Here is a 23,044-nt window from a genome sequence, read left to right as displayed (position 1 = left end):
GGACATTCCAATTTGATTCGATTCCTTACGGAGTATCCATGACATATTGGACGTTGGGTATATTTAAACAGTTGTAAGTTACTTTAAGCAGTTCTATGGCGAGATGGAAATCTCGATTATTAATTTTCAGATTTAGATCTTGTGATCATCTAAGTAAATAGTACTCCAGTACTTTAATTATAACGTCAATAAATAATAATGTTCTAGAAGAGAATAGTGATGAATTCTAACTTTATTTTGAAAAAGAGAAAATATCTCTCTCCTTTTGGCAACATTATAAAAATGAACGTGAACCTATTTTTATAAATTTATTAGAATAGTGTGAAATTTTTTCTGTACAATCTGTCATGAAATGAAATAGTTTCCAAAGTTAATTATCAAACAAAGCTTTCACAGTGCTGATTCCTCTAAGTCTGTTTCATCATTCATTGATACTGTATCAGGATCTGCAGTTGACATCTGTCTGTCAAAGACATCATCTGGAGATTTACTACCAGATGGTGCTGGTAGTCCACTTAGTTGATCAGCTGGAGCCCATCGAGCATCATCACTTGACAATGCCTGTGACATGGAAGCAGCATATCCAGAGGATTCTTGTTTAGGTGGTGTATCAATTCTCGAAGATTTCCAGCCATGTTTTGACATGCCTTTTATTTCTTCAGACAGATCGGACATTTTAGATGAACGTGGGGCAATTTTGGAACCAGAAGATGTGATCAGAGGTTCAAATGAAGACATCAAATGACATTCCTCAATTTTCGAATCATCTTTTGGAGAAAATTCCTACAATAATAATTAACATTTCTTTTTTGTAAGACTATTAATGTATATCTATAAGAACTATGCTGGAAATTTGTTATCTCCTAAAATAATCGTTGACGAAAATAAATTAGATCTGTGCACTCATGTTAATCAGTTTGAATCTGCATGAAGAATGCAAAAACAAGAGAGCATACGCTGGAATGTCTCGCTAGCTTTACTGACCATTGATTTTATGTGAACAGTCCTAACTAAATATAAAGTTTTACTAAAAGTAAAATTTGCATTTTACAAAAATTTTTGCAGAATTTATCTTTGTTTCAATAATGAAGTACCTGCATGGCATGAGTAAAGTTGTATTCTGTCCAGTACTACAGACAAAATTTCACATGACATTTCTTTTCATGTAAGAAAAAAACCATCACTGGAGGTAAACCAATTAACTTTTCACCTCTATTTCATTTATGTGTACAAGCTTTAATAACCATGTAAACTCAAGTTTCCAAAATATGCTATAGCAACACCAAAAAAGAAAAATAGTGGTGCTTTGAAACAACCAAGATAAAACTGAGAATGGAAATGGGGAATGTTCAAAGAGACAACAACCCGACCATAGAACAGACAACAGCAGAAGGTCACCAACATGGTCTTCAATGCAGCGAGAAATTCCCGCACACGGAAGCTTCCTTCAGCTGGGCCCTAAACAAATATATGTGCTAGCTCAGTGATAATGAACGCCATACTAAACTTCAAATTGTACGCAAGAAACTAAAATAAAAATAATACAAGACTAACAAAGGCCAGAGGCTCCTGACTTGGAACAGGCGCAAAAATGCGGCGGTGTTAAACATGTTTATGAGATCTCAACCCTCCCCCTATACCTCTAGCCAATGTAGAAAAGTAAACGCATAACAATACGCACTTTAAAATTCAGTTCAAGAGAAGTCCGAGTCTGATGTCAGAAGATGTAACCAAAGAAAATAAACAAAATGACAATAATACATAAAAAAACGACAGACTACTAGCAGTTAACTGAAATGCTGAGCTCCAGACTTCAATTAAACTGATTGAAAGATTATGTCTTCATCATAGGAATATCAGGCACAATCCTTCCCGTTAGGGGTTTAGTATCATACCATCATAACATATATGAGAAGAACATTACCTGTGTCATGCCAACAACTGGTTTTTAAATAAATATGTTAAGTTCCGATGCAAAGACCCTATAAGTGAAACAATACTAACGCCAAAATATCCAATCTTTAATGACCTGACACCAGTATCGTAACTATATCCCTTCGTAATAAGTCTATTTAAAGGTTTTGTTAGCTTCTAATATTGACATTTTTGTGCTTAATAAAGAATATTTCCATAAAACATTGGATGTGAAATACCTGAACGTATAAGAAGTCTGCATGTTGAGCTATATTTCCGAATGATTTCCTTATACCGATGATGAAATTTAGTAAATGTTTGACTAGTTTGTGATATCGAAAACCCTGGTGTAATAAATTTTCAGTAATACATAAATTTCTCTCGTTAAAATCTAAAACATTGGTACATACACGAGCGAATCGTATAAGTTGAGATACATAAACACCGTAAGATGGTGACAAGGGAACGTCACCATCTAAAAATGGATAATAAACGATAGGAAATGAAAAATCCTCTCTTTTATCATAAATTTTAGTATTAAGCTTTCCGTTAATGATATAGATATCAAGATCGAGGAAAGGGTAGTGGTCATTGTTTGTATTAGCTTTTTTTAAAGTAAGTTCAACAGGATAAATTTCTTTAGTGTACATACTGAAGTCGTCATTATTGAGAGCCAAATATCATCCAAATATCTAAAAGTATTATTAAATTTGTGTATTAGATGTTGTTTCGATGGGTCTTTGCTGATTTTATTCATAAATTGTAACTCATAGCAATACAAAAACAGGTCCGCAATAAGTGTTGCACAGTTAGTCCTCATTGGAATTACGATAACCTGACGATATACGGAATCTCAAAAGCGAACAAAAATGTTAACTAGTAAAAATTCAAGGGAAGATATAGTATCAAAACATGTTCAATTGACATAGGTTTTTGGTTTATTGCTACTAAAAATGACCTAAAAGAGTTTGAACATATATATTCACATTCTGACTTTTTAAATGCCCATTTAATTAGGTGTGTGAATTTTTCTTAATTAGAATGTGAGGCAATGTGGTATATAGGGTAGAAAAATCAAAACTTTGAATAGATTCAAAATAACCAAGCATGCAGTTTATCAAGTACTTCCAACAAGTTCTGACACTCCAAAAGAAATTGATTCCACTATTTTCGAAGGCCTTATTTGAACAATTTATTATCAGGTTTTTTATTGTACCAAGTGTACTGGTAAGAAGAATAGACAATTTAGTAGTGGAACAATGGCTTGAAGACGAAATAAATGTATATTTGTAAGGTGTTTTGTGTAGCTTTGGAAGCCAATACATAGTTGGGTCTTTCATTGTATTTGGTTCTGCTTGTAAAGTGATAGCTTAAAGTTTATGTTTGTTACAGATGCAGTTTTCTGAAAATGGAGTCAGTTGGAATGTTGGTGAATTGGTGATTTCTTTTTGCAGAACCTCAATGTAAAATTTATGTCAAACAATAATAATATTATTAGCAGCTTTATCGCCCAGGATAAAAACAAATTCCTTGGCTAGTTCTTTTAGTTTATGTTTGATTCGAGAAATAGGTTTTTGTGGTTATTGTTAAGAAATAAATGTTCTTTAAATTGTTGAATACGTATATCAACTTTGTTCAGTACTGAATTAAAAAAAAAAAGAGTCCAAAGAGTTTTTGTCAGCTTTTTCCCGTTTTATCCATTTCAAACAGTTAGTACGGAGTGAGTCGTGGATGATATTACAACACTCATTCCAATTAATAATTGACAGGGGACCATATTTAGGTCCTTTACTGAGGAATGAATTTAACTCTCGATCTTGAACGATGTTAAGATCTCCTATAAGATATATATTTTGATCCAGAAATTTTTTACTGCAATGAAATGTAGGATTATTTTCCTACAGCTGCCAACTTCAGGGGAATACTTTTTTTTACCTTTTTTTGTATGCAACCGGATGTGACATAGTATAAATTGGTGGTATTACACCTTTACTAAAATATAGAAAAGGGTCTCATTGCCTTATACCACATATCATTTTATTCATACTTATAACACCGTATCTTTTAATCATTTGAGAAAGTGTTGATGATAAAACTATAAAAATAATCTCTTCAGTCATTTAAATAAAAAGTTCAAAAAGTTGCCAAACTTAAACTTACGATGTTATCTGAAATTTGATCTGGACCTACAAAATATGTCAATAATAATGAAACATAAGAATTCATAGTACTACAGAAAACATTTCACATTTCTAGTAATGATACTACTATATGGGTATATTTTTACCAAAGTACAGCATAAAAACAGGAACTTGAATATTTACGGACTTTGAATCAAATTTGTGATTATCCACTATCAAAGTATACCATTAAAACATGTATAATGCAAAACATGGTTACTGTTAATAACACATGAAAGTAATTAATCAATTGCAATACAAAACAAAACAAAACAAAATTTGAATTCAATCAACAAAAAACAAAGTACATGATTAAACATGTTCAATATAAAATATAAGCCTAGCTCAGTGTAGAACATGCATATTATGCTTTTGAAAATCTAGTAACGTAATATTTCGAGATTTAAAAATATTTGTATATAACATCAAACTAAGGTTGTTTTTCTTTTGCAAATTCTACATTTTTTTTACATTTAATTTAACTAATACAGATGTGTGTATGTTACATACCTAAAATATCTGTTAGTAACAATCTGTCAGATTCATCCATGGAATCTTCGTGAGAATCAGTAGATCCAAATGAGTATTTTCTGAAACTAAATAATTTAAATCATTTATCTGACACATTTTTTAACTGAATACCCTTGTGATGATTGTGGCCAAGTTTGGCTGAATTTGTCTATGTAGTTTTAGAGGAGAAGATCTTTGTAAAAGGTTACAAAAATTTACGAAAATTGTTAAAAATTAACTCCTTAAGGGGACCATTTTGGTCACAATGACTCACTTGTAGATCATACTTTGTTGCACATTATTGCTGCCAACATTTGATCTATATCTATAAAAATATTGAAGATCATAACCAGAAACTGCAAAATTTTCTGTAAATTTCCGATTCAGTGGCAGCAACCCAAAAACGGGTTTTGATTTGTCTGAAAATATCAGGGCAGATAGATTTCAACATGATGAACATTTTTACCCGATGTCAGAATAGCTCTAAATGCTTTAGATTCTTGTTGTAATATTTTATAGAGATCCCTAATTCCTTAACAGTTAGAACATCATTTTGAACATTTTGACTGGTAAGAATTCTTTTTTAAGTGGATATCGAGATAAAAGACCCAACTTGCATTTTATCACTATGTTTATTAAAAGCCATGTTGGCCATGTTGGTAGGCAGGGTCATTGGACACACTCTTAACTAAATATGGAAATAATCATGGAGGCCAAATTTGGTTAAATTTTGCCTAGAAATTTCATGGAAGCTAATCTTTGATAAAGTTAACTGACGACGAATAATTGAAGATGACGGATGCCAGGTGATGGCAATAGCTCACACATAGTATCAATATTGATTACAAAATAAAGCCCTCACAGTGCTGATGTCTCTAAAACTGTTCCATCATTCATTGATACTGTAGCAGGATTTGGTGTGGACAGCTGTCTGTCAACGATATAATTTGACGATTTACTACCAGATGGTGAAGGTAGTCGACTTGGTTGATCAGCTGGCTTAGGTGTTGAATCAGAATCAGACACGACCTTGATATCATTAGCTTCCGATGGATGTGGACCAATTTTAGGATCAGAAGTTGTATTCAGAGGTTCAAATGATGACAACATTGGAATTTTCTCAATAGTACAATCCTATAATAATAGAACAAATATTTTGTTCGTGTTAGAGATCATATAAGTATAATATAAGAAATTACTTCAGAAATCTGAGTGATGTCCTCATGTTAATCATAATCATTTTAATCAGCTGGAATCTAAAGAATGGGGAAAAAAACAACCATCCAAAAACTGACAAAGTGATGCCCATGCGCTCCCCACTGACGTAGCTGTATTATATCAAAATCAATGTAGGACTTTCTTTGAGATATTATTGTGTCTGAGAGACTCAAGACACAAATGGTGCTCCCTCAGATGCAAAGTGTTATTTTAAAACATACAAAATTGAGCATCGATCATTTTCACTATAGGGGTAGTTATCCGGAAACGCTATGCACCTGTTATGCAGTTATATATTCTAAAAATGACAAAAGAGCAAATAAAATTCAAAACCCTGACCACATGCACACCTTCAATTTATGTACAAACAGCCAGCAAAGTGAACACTTCCTAGCATCCAAACTGTACGGGGATTTTTTAGAAACGATATTCAACTCTTAGGCAAGTGCATACTACAAAAAAATGACAAAAGTTCAACTATCCCCCGAATTAGCAAATTTCAATAAAAATCAAAACACTGCCTAGCCAGCAAAATGAAAACTTCCTAGCGTTGGGCAATTTTAAGAGGAATCATCCGGAAAGAGTATGCACTTGTGCAAGTATATGCTACAAGAGTGACAAAGTTCAACTATCTCCCAAATCAGCAAATATCAACACAAGTCAAAACCCTGACCACATGCACATCTTTAATATATGTACAAACAGCCAGCAAAGTGAAAACTCCCTAGCATTCAAACTGAAGGAGAAGTTATCCGGGATAACTATATACCCATAATAGGATGCACGGACGTGCAGACAGGGGTAAAGACTGATATGTACATCATAAAATATGTCCATACACCAAATATATTGTGATATATACATAGATATTGTAACAGAAAAAAAATGTGTTCATAAAATACAAATGGACACAGAAACTCCCTGCTTGTAAATATGCATGATTCATTAAAGGGACGTAACTAGAGAACAGTGAAAGTGAAAAAAATCAATTAAAAATAGAATAGTGGTAATGAGTATAATGTAAAGTTTCATAACAATTAACTGAGGCAATGTTAAGTTAGTGTGTGGAAACAGCAAATTTAGCATTTTTCTATTTATAAGGGACATAACTTAAGAGAAAAAACACTCAGCATAGGCAACGATCGTTTTCTGTTTATTAATATTTTGGGTAAACTGTGTTTTAGTATGACGATATATCTAGGAAAATAAACAAGATGAACAATGAGCCAGTTATCACTAATTGACAATATCCTCAATTGAATAATTTAATATACAGACAGCTTTAATGGATGTTAAAACATATAACGATTAGGGCTTCGAAAATATAAGTATTTGATTAATATGAAGTTTGAAAAGAATGGATGTGAAAACGCACCAAACAAATGCGCTCATAAATCTGGAGACCAAATTTGCAGTGGTAAGTAATTGTTAATACTTTATATTATGTATATCAATGAATGAAGTAATCCCAATGTAGATTTCATTCCTTCAAATAACATTTATTTAAGTCAAAATTGGCCTCATGGTAAATTTACATAAGATCCAAAATAAAATATCACAAAAAAATGACATGATTTTGAATGGTTTTACATTTGTCATTTCAGGGCCTTTTGTAGCTGACTATGCGGTATGGCCTTTGCTCATTGTTGAAGGCCGTACAGTGACCTATAGTTGTTAATTTCTGTGTCATTTTGGTCTCTTATTGAGAGTTGTCTCATTGAAAATCATACCACATCTTCTTTTTTTATATATTTATTAGTACAAGGAGATATTCAAACAACTCTCTAGTTTTTCCTTACTAAAATTTAAAAAAAGGGCTTCTTTCATATTCTTTTATTTAAGAATTGAATGCTTCTTTTTGTAACTTTATTGGGGTGTAAAAGCGTTGACCGAAGTACATTTTGTATGAAGCGCGGAAGAGCTTCATTCTAAAAATGTGCACACGGTCAATGCTTTTACAACCCTATGAAGTTACAAAAAGAAGCATTCAATCATTCAATACTTATAATTACATTTTTTAGCTAAGATCATGAAAACACGATTTTTATCAATTTTTTATTTAATTTACTTGTGCACTATATTGTGGGACCTCATGTCAATATGAATGATAAATTTTATTGTGTAATGAAATTGACTAAGGAATAACGCCAGATTGCAGTGTAGCCACTCAGCGTAACGTTTTATAATGAAATATACATCTAATGTAACTATTCATACTTATTACCCTGTATTTTTGTTAATCATTTGAAAAGAATTGATATTAAAACTATGAAAAAAAAATTTCTTCAGTATTTAAAAAAATTGTTATGAAACTTACCATGTTATCCAAAATTTGATCTGGATCTACAAAATATGCAAAATAATAAAGAACATAAATTTTTTGTTTAATTGACCTGCAGAAAACATTTAACGGTTCTAGTTACGATAATATCATATTGGTATATATTTGGTTAACATTTTTTTACCAAAGTACTGCATAAAAAGGGAACTTGAATATATTCTTACGAATCATATTTGTGACTATCCACTATCAAAGTATGCAATTAAAACATGTAAAACAAGACAGACATGTCCACTTTAAAATATTTCCATACACCAAATATAGCTGACCTATAATGCTTATAGACCAAAATACAAAAACTTAACATTGACCAATGAACCATGAGAGTGAGTTAAATAAAGGTCAGATGTCACACTGACATGTACTCTGTACAATGATCTGCTTATAAAATCTGAGAAAAGGACTTTATCACTTTACTTAAACCGTGATCACTAACTGCTTCATGAAATGAGATTGAACCCTAAATGAAGGACATGTAGACGTTGCAAAGAACCCATATACCAACTGCCATCGTATTACTCATAATAAGTAAGAAATTAACTATATTTGTTTGTTTTTTTCAAGCAATATCTGAACCATTGAAAGGGGTCGAGAACAATGGACATATAACAGACAGAAACCTTGTAACATAAGGATTCTGCATACAAATTATGAATCATCCAGGTCTTCTACCTTCTTGAAAATAAAGCTTTGTATGAATGGTTGATATGCCACCGCCAGATATAAGTTCCTATATTGCGACTATCAACACAGGCAAGATAAAAACAAATTTCATGATTCCACATAGTCAGTATCAGACATGTAACAACATCAAAGATTCTAAGTGTGCAAATACAATATTTGTTTCCAATTTAATATAACTAATACAGACATCTACAAATTACACATATAAGTATAATATCATACCAAATATATCATTTCTAACTAATATTCCATCAGATTCGTCGCTGGAATCTTCAAGAGAACCAGTAGATTGTATCGAGTATCTTCTGAAAGAAAAATAATTATATTTTTTCAAACAATTATATCTCCCTTCACAATTTAAGTCACAGAAAATTTTCAGAACTTTTTTTGAAATTTTCTTAACATCATTATATTTCTATTATGTTTTGTTGCAACATTTAGTGTAAACAGTGTCTCTCACCTCGTTCTCTGTGCATATTCAACAAAAAACACTCTCCAACATTGTAGACGAGAATATAATTCATGACATAATTTATATTTTGTTGATCTTGTATTGCTGATCATTTAGTTTGTTTAGTTACTCTCTATCTTCTTAAATTTAGGGTAAACAAAAACAAGAACGTGACATAATACAAGGATACCCCACTAGCACGATAATTTTTTATGTTCAGTGGATCGTGAAATTGGGGTAATAACTCAAATTTGGCATTAAAACTTGTAAGATCATATCATAAAGAACATGTGAACTTCAACTTCATTAAAAACTACCTAGACCAAAAACTTTAACCTGAAGCCGCACAGACGAACGAATGGATGAACAAATGGATGCACATACCGAAAAACATTAGGTCCCTCTACTATGGATGGGACATAAAAAAAAGTCATCATTAAAGGGCAATCACTATTATAAAGAGTGACAGTCTACTTATTTTATCGGTTAAATTTGACTTGTTAATAGACGTTGCCTTGCTCATCATTTTTGTGATTCTAAGTCTATTTGGCTATCATAAATTTTTATCAGAAAAGGCAAAACGTCAAAAAATGATAAAAATATCCATCAATAGGCAATAACTCAAATAAGGAGCCGTCAGGTGATTTTCTCCGTATTGTTTAAATTGGAGACCTTGTCTCGCTTATATAAGTGTCTATCGATCTATTACAATTTGTAAGATATAAGGCAAAAACGCAAACTATTGTAAAATCGTCTTCAAAGGGCAAAAACTCGAATAAGGAGTCGACTGATGAATTCAACCATTTGACATTTTTGTAAAACTTCTCTTGCCGATACCTTTTTGTAATCAAATTATCTCTCTATTGATTATAGTTTTCAAGATAAAAGGCAACAATGAAAAATTGGCAACATTTGTCATTTATGGGCGATTACAGCTCTGTCAGATTTTCTCTATTCATAACGTTTTTTTTCAAAATAATAGAAAAAACTTCCATTTTACCCCTATGTTCTATTGTAAAATTTTGCCCAGTAATTTCTGAGGAAATTTTTTTTGTAAAGGAAGAACATCCATGACAAAGAGAAAACAAAATAATCTAGGACACAAGTATAACAAAAGAACATAACTACAAACTGTAAAAAATGTTGCAAGGGGGAGGAATTAGGTCAGTTTAAATGACAGGTAAAACTATAAAACGTTAATACAGATATATGCCTCTCCTTTATTTATTTTTTTTTATAGTAGAAAGCAAATGTTGAAATTAAAATAGCAAAACATTTACATGTTAGTTATGCAAAATATTCAGTTCAGGGCCAAACAATCTTCATGGAAATCAGATGTACCAATGCTAATACAAATGTTTATCAAATTAAATTGGTTCCTCTATACCTGACTACATTTTGTTATACAGTTGACTAAGAATAACTTTCAAAGGCCAAACAATCTTCATGGAAATGAAATGTGCCAATGCTAACTCAGTTGCTTTTAATTATTGTCATGAAACCAAATTTCTGAGGACTGTACTGACCACGTAACAATATATTTAAACTAACTACATTTTTTATATACAAAACAATAAATGAAAAAGCAAATATGATAAACAGCAACAAACAGCAACCACATGCACTGAATAACAGGCTCCTGACTTGGGATTAGGCACTAAAAAAATATGTGCATCATTGTACGTCTTTCTTCCTAATGTTCACAACACACCTTTTGATATTTGTGAAAAGGTTGATATATACATTTTCAATATTACTTTCAGTGTACAGTTTTCTTCTGGTGTTTACAAATAATCTAGCCTAGTTTCATCACTGAACATAAAGGGATTTTAAAGTTTCATCACTGAACATACGGAATTTTAAGTTTCATCACTGAACATAAAGGGATTTTTAAGTTTCATCACTGAACATAAAGGGATTTTTAAGTTTCATCACTGAACATTAAAAGGGATTTTAAAGTTAGAAAAAGGAAACCATTTTGTAACTGACGGACAAACAAGTTGATTACTATAGGTTTTCCATCAATTGATAGGCAAGTCTTATTTAAATGAAACTACTCATGCAAAAGGAGAAGGTTACTTCTAGGAATTACAAATAATATCTACCCTCTTTTCTTCTTCAATCTGTATACTATGCAGGATACCACAATCACACTGATCAATAACATGCAGATGCTTAGAACAATCATCCATGGCTGTACCCAACAATATTGATTATCCTCAGGGCATTCACACTCATAATGATTGACGTAGTCATAACACACAAACGGGTTGTGACAAGGGAAGCTCATACATTCGTTGATATTCTCTTCACAATGGATACCAGTCCAACCAGAGGCACATATACAGTTGTAGTTGATATCAAAACTTTCAACAGCCCTTCGGTAGTGTTTACATGGATATGAACTGATATCCTTGGCTGAATTATAAAAATTGCATTTAAGAACATGCATACATATGTTATAAGTTATGTCAATCAGAAATTATAGAAACTGCACTAAAAATAAATCAACACTCTCCAATGTTTAAGACTAGAAAACTAGTCATGACTATGAAAATTTCTTTTTTGTTGAACCTGTATTACTGAAAAAAAATTCTGTATACAGTTTCTTTCTATCATCTATAGTTTTTGCCCAAAACACAAAGAGCGTTAAAACATCATTTAAGGGTAACAATAACTGTAGGAAGAAAACTGACAAATTTTACTATATGTAGTTGAAGTTCTATTTGCATATCTTGCCTGCTGATTATTTTAGCTTTTTATCAAATTCAATTTATCTATTATGGTTCAAGATAATAGTAAAAAAAAGAAGAAAAAAAGGTCATGTATCTAAAGATTCCTATAAGGAGTAAACTGACGATTACCACAATTTGGTTTAATAGTAGATCTTGTCTTACTGATTATCTTTTGCTTTTTAAATTTTCTATCTATCTATTATAGTTCTCATGACAGTATTAAATCAAAGAGCTGGAAGCTCTGAGGAAAAATGACGTCACTGTCTCTAATATTGGGATATTTTTTATGCAAGTCTTGATTTTCACATACAGTAATTAGTTTAACAATGCAACATTCCTCGTAAGCATATAATTGATATTCGTATATGTGTGTGTCTGAAGTGAAGATGACAACTGGCTGTTTTTTTTAAAGACAAATGAATAGGTCAAGACTACCTGAATTGTACAAATAAATACCGTAGAAAGGCTGGTATATTTCTCACTGGTACATAGTCCGAACCCCCTTCTCCCCTCAAAAATTTAGGTAAAAAATCTTTTTGTTACTGTTATCAAAGGTATAATGAAACTCAGGTAATTTCAAAGAATTTAAGTCAAATGGGCACCTGGTTAAATTGGCACCCGGTATGGTCAAATCGGCACCTTGTTAAATCGACACCTGATATAGTCAATTCGTCACCCATCATGCCCATGTTAGATATATATTTTTAACAGTATTTTAAGCAAAAAGAGTAAAAATAAGTAAGGGGTTGCCAGAATTTGTTCAGTATTTAAGCTAAAAGAGTTAAAATACCTAAGGAAGGGATTGTCCAAAAATATTAACTTTAACATTTTTGGGGGTTCATGTACATTTTGTATATATTTATTTTTCTCAACTAAATGTGTATTTTTAATCAAATATATAAGGTATTGGATATTCTGTATGCATTTTTTAACCAGTTGAGCATTTTACAGGATTGTTGGTTTAATGCTGTATTAACTTTCCTAAAAAAAAACCATCTTAAATTTGCTGATTATTTGGCATGAAAGGTTGATTTATTGAAAGGAACTCATAGTTTTCAATTTTATTTTTCTTATTGTCACATTGTTAAAACAACAGCTTGGGTAATGGCTTCGTTGTTAAACTTTATACACAACAGCATATTAACTATGTACTTGGTAAAAGTTATTAATCAATTGAATAGAAAATATTATAACAAATATTATTGGATGCCGAATTGACTTCAAATAGGTGCGGATTTGACTAGATGCCAATTTAACTAGGTGCTGATTTGACTTCTACATTTCAAATCCTCTTCAATCGTTTGCGGTATTTTCTTGAGAAAATCTGTTTTCCATCATCAAACAGAAGTAGAAACTACTTTAAAATGATTCTAGAACGCTTCATGATTGTTAAAATAAGTTTAATGCACTTTAAAAACAATTTGGAACTTGCGATGTTTAAACAGGAAGTTTAAAAAGCATGTGTAAAAGAAGAAATTAACCGGTGAGAGTCGAAATCCGTACATGACAGATATCACTATAATACGACTTTGAAAGTAAAACAGTTCCATTCTTTTGTAAAACAGTCTTTATTATACCTATCACATTAATGTTTGAAGGGTCTTAAGCTTATTCAAACCATATAAGTCGGTATGAAGTTATACATCAAAACGGAATGAATAATAACCGATTACGTTTTGTAGTTTACAAATTCTAAGCTGGTTTATGGTTGTCTTTTTTACTATGTTTGGATCGTTTCAATCTAGCAGATACCAGTTTATTTCAAATGCATTGAAAAGAAACGAAACATTTTGTAATAAAAGGTTTAGTTTTTATATCAATCAGTTTTAATTTGATATTAAATAGAAATAACTTATTAATATGGATGAGTTAAAATTATTAGTTTGAAAAATGATGAGAGCGCCCTCTACAATATCAATGATTGCGGAACGTAAACAACATCCTCGCCGCGAAATTGAACTTGTTCTCTTATTTCTTGCTTATTGTATTCTATAGCCCGCACCCCCTCTGGAAGGTCCAATTTTGGAGAATAAAACCGCGGACTGTACAAGCCTTTCTATGGACAGGTCAACATTTTTGTTGTAAATAAAATAAAGTATGTAAACGGGTTTCCTTCCGACTACAACACTTTGTTCGAGTGTAGCGGAATACAAGCAGATACCAGTTAGTTTGTAAAATAGTAAATATGAAACCAAGTGCGGTAGGCGGAGGCAATAATCGACTTCCTGTTGTTCTGGTCAATGGTATCGGAACAATGCCACTGAAGCGTCATTTTCCAAAAACGAAATATAAAATGGTTTAAATAATCATTTAAAGGCAATAACTCTTATAGGTTGCACTTGTAAATACATTTGTTTCACAAACCACTTCTCTTTTGGGGAGAAATTAAATATTAATAAATATTTTGTTTTGATTACCTTCTTGTTCCCTAATTAATCTTTCTGCTTCATCTCGTAGACATATCTTGAGAATGTACCCAGTTAAAAATACACATAGATAGCGGCGAAATTGAATTCTGAAGAATACCCTAAGCAGGGAGAAGGTTAGTTCAGAATTTTAGTATAAGTTTAAAACTCTTTAAAGTTTGATGCGTATACATGTTGAAAATATGCCATAAAGCCTTATGTTGTTTAGTTTGAAAACAATAGTAGTGCATATAATTGCTATCAAATGTACCAGGCTTAGAATTTAATAGGACAGACGTGCGTTTCGTCCATTATGGGATATAAAATTGTACAAAATCTCATAGCAACAGTGGCACAGTTTTAGCGTAAAAGGAGTTCCTATGGGAAATTGCTTTGTCTATATTTACAACAGTGCAACCTTGGTTATATTTGGTCAACAAATTTCAGAGATGATCTTTGTAACAGTAAACAAACAACTGACGCCAAGTGATGACAAAACCTCTTACTGGTCCTTTAGCTAGAAAATCAGTTCCATTAAAATCAGGGCTCAATTACGATAATTGCAAAGAAGCAAAATGATATTTCCAAGAACTAAAATTTTCCAAAAAAACCTAAAAATTAAAACTGAAACCTTATCTTTAACTTCTTATGATATATCTACAAACCAATTAACTAATCAATTTATACATAAAACAAGTGCCAGTACCAGTAGTTTCAAAACATTTTTTTTTATGCCAAATCAAATTATTTAAAAAAGAAAATAATTATAGCAGCAAACAATTTATTTGAATTTCAATTTTTTTTCCAATCTTCACACATAAATGTTTAGGTAAACCTACGTTCACATTCTCCTCCATTGCGACATGGTGACTCCAACACCGTGAATTGTATGGTGACTAGATGTGACAAGCCACCATTAGCATCTGAGAAGTAGATTTTTGCCACATCATAGCCAGAGAAGGAATAATTCTGTATGTATGTCAACTTCATATAGTTCCATTCATGTTCATGCACAGGCTTCAATAATGATAGGTCACATGGAAACATCATATTATCCTAAAAAATGTAGAAACATGCAGAAATTTGTAAATTTTGAATTTAATATTTATTATATTTCAAATTTCGACAGCTGAACATAATGCTTTAGCAATTCATAGTTGTCAGCTTATATTCAAGTGCAATATTTCTAGTAAAACTTCTTTTTATTAATCTTGTTAAATTGCGTCATATTTTCCCCATTCAGGATGCATTAAATCAATTTCTACATACAACACTAACTATATATATATATATATCGACAAATATATATTTCTATATTCAGTTCCTTAAAATCCGATCTGTAGGATTTTTTTCCTCGTGGATAATAACTGAATACTTAATTTAAATGTCCTGCTTTACAACTACCAAATGTGTCAATATAATAGTTATTTCAGGTCAAGGAACAGTAAATGGCTGTCATAGATTTTTGGAAATTTTGTGTACAACTTTGGCTTGTTGAACTAACACTGAAAATAAAATAAAAACTACATATGCTTCGCCTGCTTTACTGACCATTGATGTTTTGATGACTATAAGCCAGACATACATGTACACCTAACAATCATTCCATACACCAAATATAGTTAATCTACTGTAGATTCATTTGGTTTCGTTGGATACAAATTTTCGTTGATTTCATGGGTATAAATGTACCACAAAATTAAATGTTCAACGAATGACAAATTTACTATAGGCTTGTATGTAAACTTCGGCATAACCACGAAATTAAATGTCAACAAACATGAAAGTTTTCCTTTATCCGTGAAAATTGGTACCTATGAAAATAAGTGAATCCACAGTATTGCTTATATAGTTTCTAGGAAACAAACTAAACAATATAAACTTATCATTAACCAATGAACCATGAAAATAAGGTCAAAGGCAAATGAACCCTGCCAGACAGACAAGTACCACTTACAATCATTCAATGCATCAGAAGTGTACTATTGCTTATAGTATCCAAGAAACAAAATGAACCATGAAAATCAGATCAAGGTCAAATTTACCTGCCAAAAAAAAAATTTACAATCATTCTATCCCCAAATATATTTGACCTAATGCTTATAGTGTAATTAAAAACAGACCAAAACACAAAAAATAAACATTGTGCAATGAACTGTGAAAATGAGGTCAAGGTCAAATAAAACTTGCCAGACTAACACACACCATTTACGTTGACTTGCATATAGATATGGAAAACAGATAAAAAAAAAATCTGGAGTCGATTTCACAAAAAATCTTAGGATTGAGATTGATCCTACACTGAATTGTTCATGACTTACCATCAATCTTAGTCTTAATTATTTTTATGAAACCGACTCCTGAGTTTTAACAACTGAAAATGAGGTTAATTTGGTAATTCACATTTGTGAAAAGGGGCTGGGATTTTAGTTACAACATTAAACACATTTCCGCTATCATCTGTGAAATGGATATTCCATAGCTGTCAACCAACTCATAATGGCGTCCGTAAAATTTATGAAGGGACAATTTTAACTTCACCATTTGGCACTGTTGGTTTGATAGCAAGCCTCTATCAAGGATATCATTATAGCAAATAAAAAAAACCTAGTAATATTGTATCAACAAGTCTCTGCATACAGACGCTGCTGGAATGTTGCTACATGGAAATGGAAAGTTCACAATTGGGAAGTTGAAATCATCTCTTTTGTAACTTGATCTTAAAGGAAACATGTACAAAAGAGAGGCAAAAAGGATACTCAAACTCATTAGAGATATTATTATTTAAAAATACACAAAATTGAGCATTGGAGCACATGGGAACTATAACATTTAACCACTTATACCCCAAAAATAACAAAGTTCAGCTATCACCCAAAAGAGCATATATTAATAAAAATCAAACCCTGACCACATGCACACCATCGATATATGTACAAATAAACAGAAAAGTGAAAACTTCCTAGCATTCAAATTGTAGGAGGAGTTATGCGGAATAACTATCTACCCATAATTGGACGGACCGTCCAAGAGGGACGGACAGATGGACGGACAAAACAATATGCCCCCAAACTTTGAGTTGCAGGGGCATAATAAAAATAAACTACAAACGCCATGGCTAAAAAAGAAAAATACAAATAACAATACACATAAGACAAAATAAACTAGAGGCTCTCAAGAGCCTGTGTCGCTCACCTTGGTCTATGTGCATATTAAACAATGGACACAGATAAATTCATGACAAAATTGTGTTTTGGTGATTATGATGTGTTTGTCGATCTAACTTTACTGGACATTCTTCTTGCTACAGTTATCTCTATCTATAATGAACTTGGCCCAGTAATTACAGTGGAAAAATTATTCTACAAATTTACAAAAATTTACAAAAATGGCTAAAAATTGACTATAAAGGGCAATAACTCCTAAAGGGGTCAACTGACCATTTCGGTCATGTTAACTTTTTTGTAAATCTTACTTTGCTGAACATTATTGCTGTTTACAGTTTATCTCTATCTATAATAATATTCAAGATAATGACCAAAAACAGTAAAATTTCCTTAAAATTGTCAATTTAGGGGCAGCAACCCAACAACGGGGTGTCCGATTCATCTGAAAATTTCAGGGCAGATCGATGTTGACCTGATAAACAACTTTCCCCCCATGTCAGATTTGCTCTAAATGCTTTGGTTTTAGAGTTATAAGCCAAAAACTGCATTTTACCCCTATGTTCTATTTTTAGCCATGGCAGCCATCTTGGTTGGTTGGCCCGGTCACCGGACACATTTTTTAAACAAGATACCCCAATGATGATTGTGACCAAGTTTGGTTTGATTTTGCCCAGTAGTTTCAGAGGAGAAGATTTTTGTAAAAGTTAACGACGACAGACGACGACGCCGGACGCCAAGTGATGAGAAAAGCTCACTTGGCCTTTTAGGCCAGGTGAGCTAAAAAACTAAAGACCTAGCAACACAAACCCAAAAATAAATTAAGAGTGCTAACAGGTGCTCCAGAAGGATAGGCATATCCTGCTCCACATGTGGCACCCGTTGTGTTGGTCATGTTAGTGCGAACCAAGTGATAAGTCTAATTAGTTAGGTCATATTCTGAGAAGCAGAAGGGATTGTAGGTACGACAATTAGTACATATCCGTTGTTATCTGTGAAATAGATATTCGACAATGGTCAAACAAGTTTTGATGGGGTCCGTAAAACTTACGAAGGATGATTTCAACTTCACTACTTTGAACCCTTGTTAAATAGCTTCCTTGTGAGCAAAAACCCTCTATCATGGAAATCATTTTATGAAATAATAGCCCTGAAATATCATATCAAATGCAAGATATATACTTTGTATGCAGGCACTGATATAATGTTGCTACATAGAAATGGAAAGTTCACAATTTGGAAGCTTAAATCATCACTTTTGTTCGTAAAGTTTTCAACTGACCCTAATTGTCAATTTCCAAATGCAAGTCATGATTATGAGGCAAACTTGACTGTATCTGTTGTATCCTTTATCTCAAGTTGGATGGGCTAGATGCATTCAATGTTAGTCACCAAGTTTTTAGTTAAAGAACATCATCTTTAAGAGGGAAATAAAGCTAAAAGTTACTGTTCCCTCCTTTTCTCTCTTCCTACAAAGTTCCTGTATTAAATCAAATTAATTTAAGAAACAAGTTCGCAAAAAAGATTCAGGAGCATAAATGGGCATACCGAATGTGTTTTCACAATAACTTTTAAGCCACCTTTGACTGCTGATAAATTTTATGTTAATACTTTAGAAAGATGTTTTGTGGAGCAATTAAAAGACCCAGCAATATAACTTGTTTGTAAGGACACTAATGTTTATTCAAGTATCCAATACAGTGAAGGAAGATCCAGTTCTTCATCTTTGGTTGAAAGGACAGGTGTTTTGCAATATAGCATTTAACACATTTTATAAAATTTCTAAGCTTAGAACACAATTTTATGTAATGTATATTTTTCAAGTATATTTTTAACACAAAACAAGCTTCAAATATCATCTTTTCATTAGTAATGAACCGTTCAGTGCAGCTTACAAAAACCAAATCAGGTATTACTGATTTGATTACTGTTTATTTTTTAAACCCTACTGAAACGAACTTACAGTTCTTCTAGTTACATTTGGACATGGATTTAAAATGGTTGGTATATCTGTTGTATTGTCTATGATATTCAAAGTCCCGAAATCTGGTTCCTGAACATTAAGCTGTGGTTTATCTTCTGATTCAATATCATAAGCTCCTAGTAAGGCATTCCAGGATGGTGACCAGATAGGCTCATTCCAATCATTTTTCTGTTCGAGATAAACCTAAAATTGATAAATCCAAACTTTCATACTCAATTTAAATAAGAACTTAGTGAACTCAGAAAAAGATTCTACCCATTGCTGCAAAATTGATAACACCACATATAATATTGCAATATTGATGTAAATAAATTTAATTATGTTCCAATTAACTTTACAGACAGGGATTTCATTTCTTTAAACATATCCTCATATTGTCTACCATTTAAATTTTTAATGATATTTGTCTAGCCAATTATAATGAAATTCACAAAAAGAGACTATACAGTTCCCCATTTTGAAATACATTTTATGCCTTTATGCTTTTAATCAAATAGACTTCTGACACAAATATATGACATGGGCGTATTTTTTAGACAGAAAAATCTAATTCTAAAAATTTGAATCAGGAATAGCAAGACTTTCACATATAATCATGCACCATATTCGAAGTCAATGAACCATACCTAAAGGTACAGGGCCAAATAGTTTCAAAGGAAATAAGATATGCTAATCTGATGTTCAGTAGTTGTCGTTTGTTGGTGTGGTTCATAAGTGTTTCTCGTTTTTTTATATGGATTAGACCGTTACTTTTCCTGTTTGAATGGTTTTACATTAGTAATTTTTTTTGGGCCCTTTATAGCTCGTCATACGGTGTAAGCCAAGCCTACGTGTTGAAGACCGTCCCTTGACCTATAATGGTTTACTTTTATAAATTGTGACTTGGATGGAGAGTTGTCTCACTAGCACTCATAACACATCTTCCTATATCTACTAACAACTAAGAAAAAACTAAAACAAATTGTTGAAGTTGTCGACACAGGAAATAGCTTAAATACGTCTCACTTTTAAACTCTGTTAAGGGGGACAATACTATTAAATAGGGTATCAATCTTTGAGCATAATATTGATACTTATTCAATATTATTTTGAATGTTTGCTCATTTGTTATAATAATCTAGGGTTATATGAATATGGAGCTGGTTTTCAAACAATTTTTTTTTTCAACTGATAACTTCAACTTCTTCTTCCAGAAAGCGATACTCATCTAGGTTATTATGAATCTTGAACAATGGACACTCTCCAATATTGAAGACTATAATAGAAATCATGCTTAAAATATCTTGTATTGCTGATTTCTTTTCTTTAACAGTATCTTTTTTTTCTTCCCAAAATACTAAAAATAAACCAAATAAATTGTCATTGGAGGATATTAACTGATACAAGAGTCAAATGTTAAGATATCAGCAAAATTTTATGTTTTTGTTATTTCAATTGTTTATGTAACTTTTAAAGTTTTCAAGGAAATAGGCACAAATGCAAACATTTTGTTAACTTTGTCTTTAAAAAGCAAGACCCTAGTTAAGGAATTGATTGACTATTTTGGACAAGTGGACTTATTTAAAGACCATCTTGCTGATCATATTTGCTATCTTAAGTGTCTTTCTATCTATTTATTATATTATTTCAAGATAATAAACAAAAACACTAAAAATAAGTAAAAATATTCATTGAAGACCAACAATTCCATGAATGAGTCTAGTGATGAATTTTGCCATAAAAATTATTTCAAAACTCTGTTTTGATGATCATGTTTACTTTTTCTATTTATCTAATAGAGTTTATTGATATAACACCAAAAAAATCAAATTATTATTTAAAGGCAATAAATCAAATAAGGGGTCTTTGATAATTGCGGCCATGACTAATTTCTAGATCTCGTCTTGTCGATTTTTATTGTTACTTTAAGTAAAATGAAAAAAAAGATAAAATTCATCATTTAAGGGCAGTAACTCCTAAAAAGAGTCGTCTCAAGGTCAAGTAACAGTAAATGGGCTATGTCACGGATTTAGTTAAATTTGCAAACAATTTTGGCTCGATAAACTACAACTGAAAATCGAAATAATAATGAATTTATCTCATTTTTCATTTGAATATTAATGATCCAGTTCTTTCAAAATGGGTGAACATTTGTATACAAAGCTCATTAAAACTTTATAAAAAAAAGTCCAACAAAACGTCTTAATATTCATAACGTCTACCTGTTGCAAGACGTAAATCGTTGTTTCTTGACGTTTTTCACTACCAGGTAGCAAAATTGAAGATAAACTAGAGGCTCTCAAGAGCCTGAATCGCTCACCTGTAATTTTCTTGCTTAAATCTTGCATCAATGATTGTTCTTGCTTTTCAATATAAATAAATGAGTGGCTCAACAATTTCATTTAAATGTTCTTTGATCTGTTATATTTTCTTCAAAAGCAAAAAAAATGCATTTTACCCCTATGTTCCCTTTTAGCTATAGTGGCTATGTTTCTTGATGTACAAGGAAATAAATTACAAAATTTATACAAGATACTCTAAAAAACTCTATCCCAAGTTTGGTCGAAATTGATTCAGCAGTTTCAAAGGAGAAGATTTTTTTAAAGTAAGCAAACTAGATGAATAAATTGTGAAAAAGGACAATAACTCATTAAGGGGTCAGTTGACAGTTTTGGTCATATAAACTTATTTGTAGATCTTACTTTGCCGAACATTTTTGCTGTTACAGTTTATCTTTATTATTAATAATATTCAAGATAAAAACCAAATATTGCAAAATTTCCTTCAAATTACCAATTTAGTGGCTGCACCCCAACAATGGGTCTATTAAATTTATCTGAAAATTTCAGGGCTGATAGAACTTGACCTAATAAACACTTTTATCTACATCAGTTTTGCTCTAAATGCTATAGTGTGTGATATATAAGCCAAAAACTGCATGTTAACCCATGTTCTATGTTTAACCATGGCGGCCATGTTCTTTTACGTAACAGAAAATTAAACACAAACTTTATTCTAAATACCCTAAGGATCATTCACCTTAAGTTTGGTTGGAATTGGTTCAATAGTTTCAAAGGAGAAGATTTTTTAAAGTTAGAAAACATGATTTAACAAATAATGTAAAATTGTCCTTAAAGGGCAACAATTCCTAAGAGGGTCATTTGCAATTTTTGTCATATATCTTATTTGTAGATCTTAATTTGCTGAACATTTTTGCTGTTTACAGTTTCTCTTTATCATTAATAACATTAAAGATAATATCCAAAAACTGGGTTATTAGATTCATCTGAAAATTTCAGGGCTGAAAGAACTTCAAATAATGAACACTTGTCTCCACTATCAGATTTGCTCTAATTGTTTTGGTTTTTGAGATATAAGAGAAAAACTGCATTTTACCCCTATGTTCTATTTTTAGCCATGGCGGCCATGTTTTCACGAAACAGAAAATAAAACAAAAAGTTTATTCTAGATACCCTAAG

At 31.7% G+C, this 23,044-nt stretch overlaps 1 protein-coding gene across 1 annotated transcript in view; it reads right to left on the bottom strand.

Annotated features, from left to right (window-relative positions):
* Positions 1 to 293: 293 nt before the first annotated feature.
* LOC143056125 (uncharacterized) overlaps positions 294 to 23,044 on the bottom strand; it is a 240,686-nt gene continuing 217,935 nt past the window's right edge. The window contains exons 77-85 of the mRNA XM_076229211.1: positions 19,566 to 19,769; positions 15,278 to 15,494; positions 11,404 to 11,716; positions 9,070 to 9,152; positions 8,140 to 8,165; positions 5,467 to 5,738; positions 4,605 to 4,690; positions 4,075 to 4,100; positions 294 to 783 (exon numbers count right to left, since the gene is read on the bottom strand). Of these exons, the coding sequence (XP_076085326.1) occupies positions 391 to 783; positions 4,075 to 4,100; positions 4,605 to 4,690; positions 5,467 to 5,738; positions 8,140 to 8,165; positions 9,070 to 9,152; positions 11,404 to 11,716; positions 15,278 to 15,494; positions 19,566 to 19,769 (1,620 nt within the window). The 3' untranslated portion in view covers positions 294 to 390. The remainder of the gene's footprint in view (positions 784 to 4,074; positions 4,101 to 4,604; positions 4,691 to 5,466; positions 5,739 to 8,139; positions 8,166 to 9,069; positions 9,153 to 11,403; positions 11,717 to 15,277; positions 15,495 to 19,565; positions 19,770 to 23,044) is intronic.

This window comes from Mytilus galloprovincialis, chromosome 13, assembly GCF_965363235.1.
Source record: "Mytilus galloprovincialis chromosome 13, xbMytGall1.hap1.1, whole genome shotgun sequence".
NCBI classification, from domain to species: Eukaryota; Metazoa; Mollusca; class Bivalvia; order Mytilida; family Mytilidae; genus Mytilus; species Mytilus galloprovincialis.
This window is presented reverse-complemented; position numbering and strand designations above follow the sequence as displayed.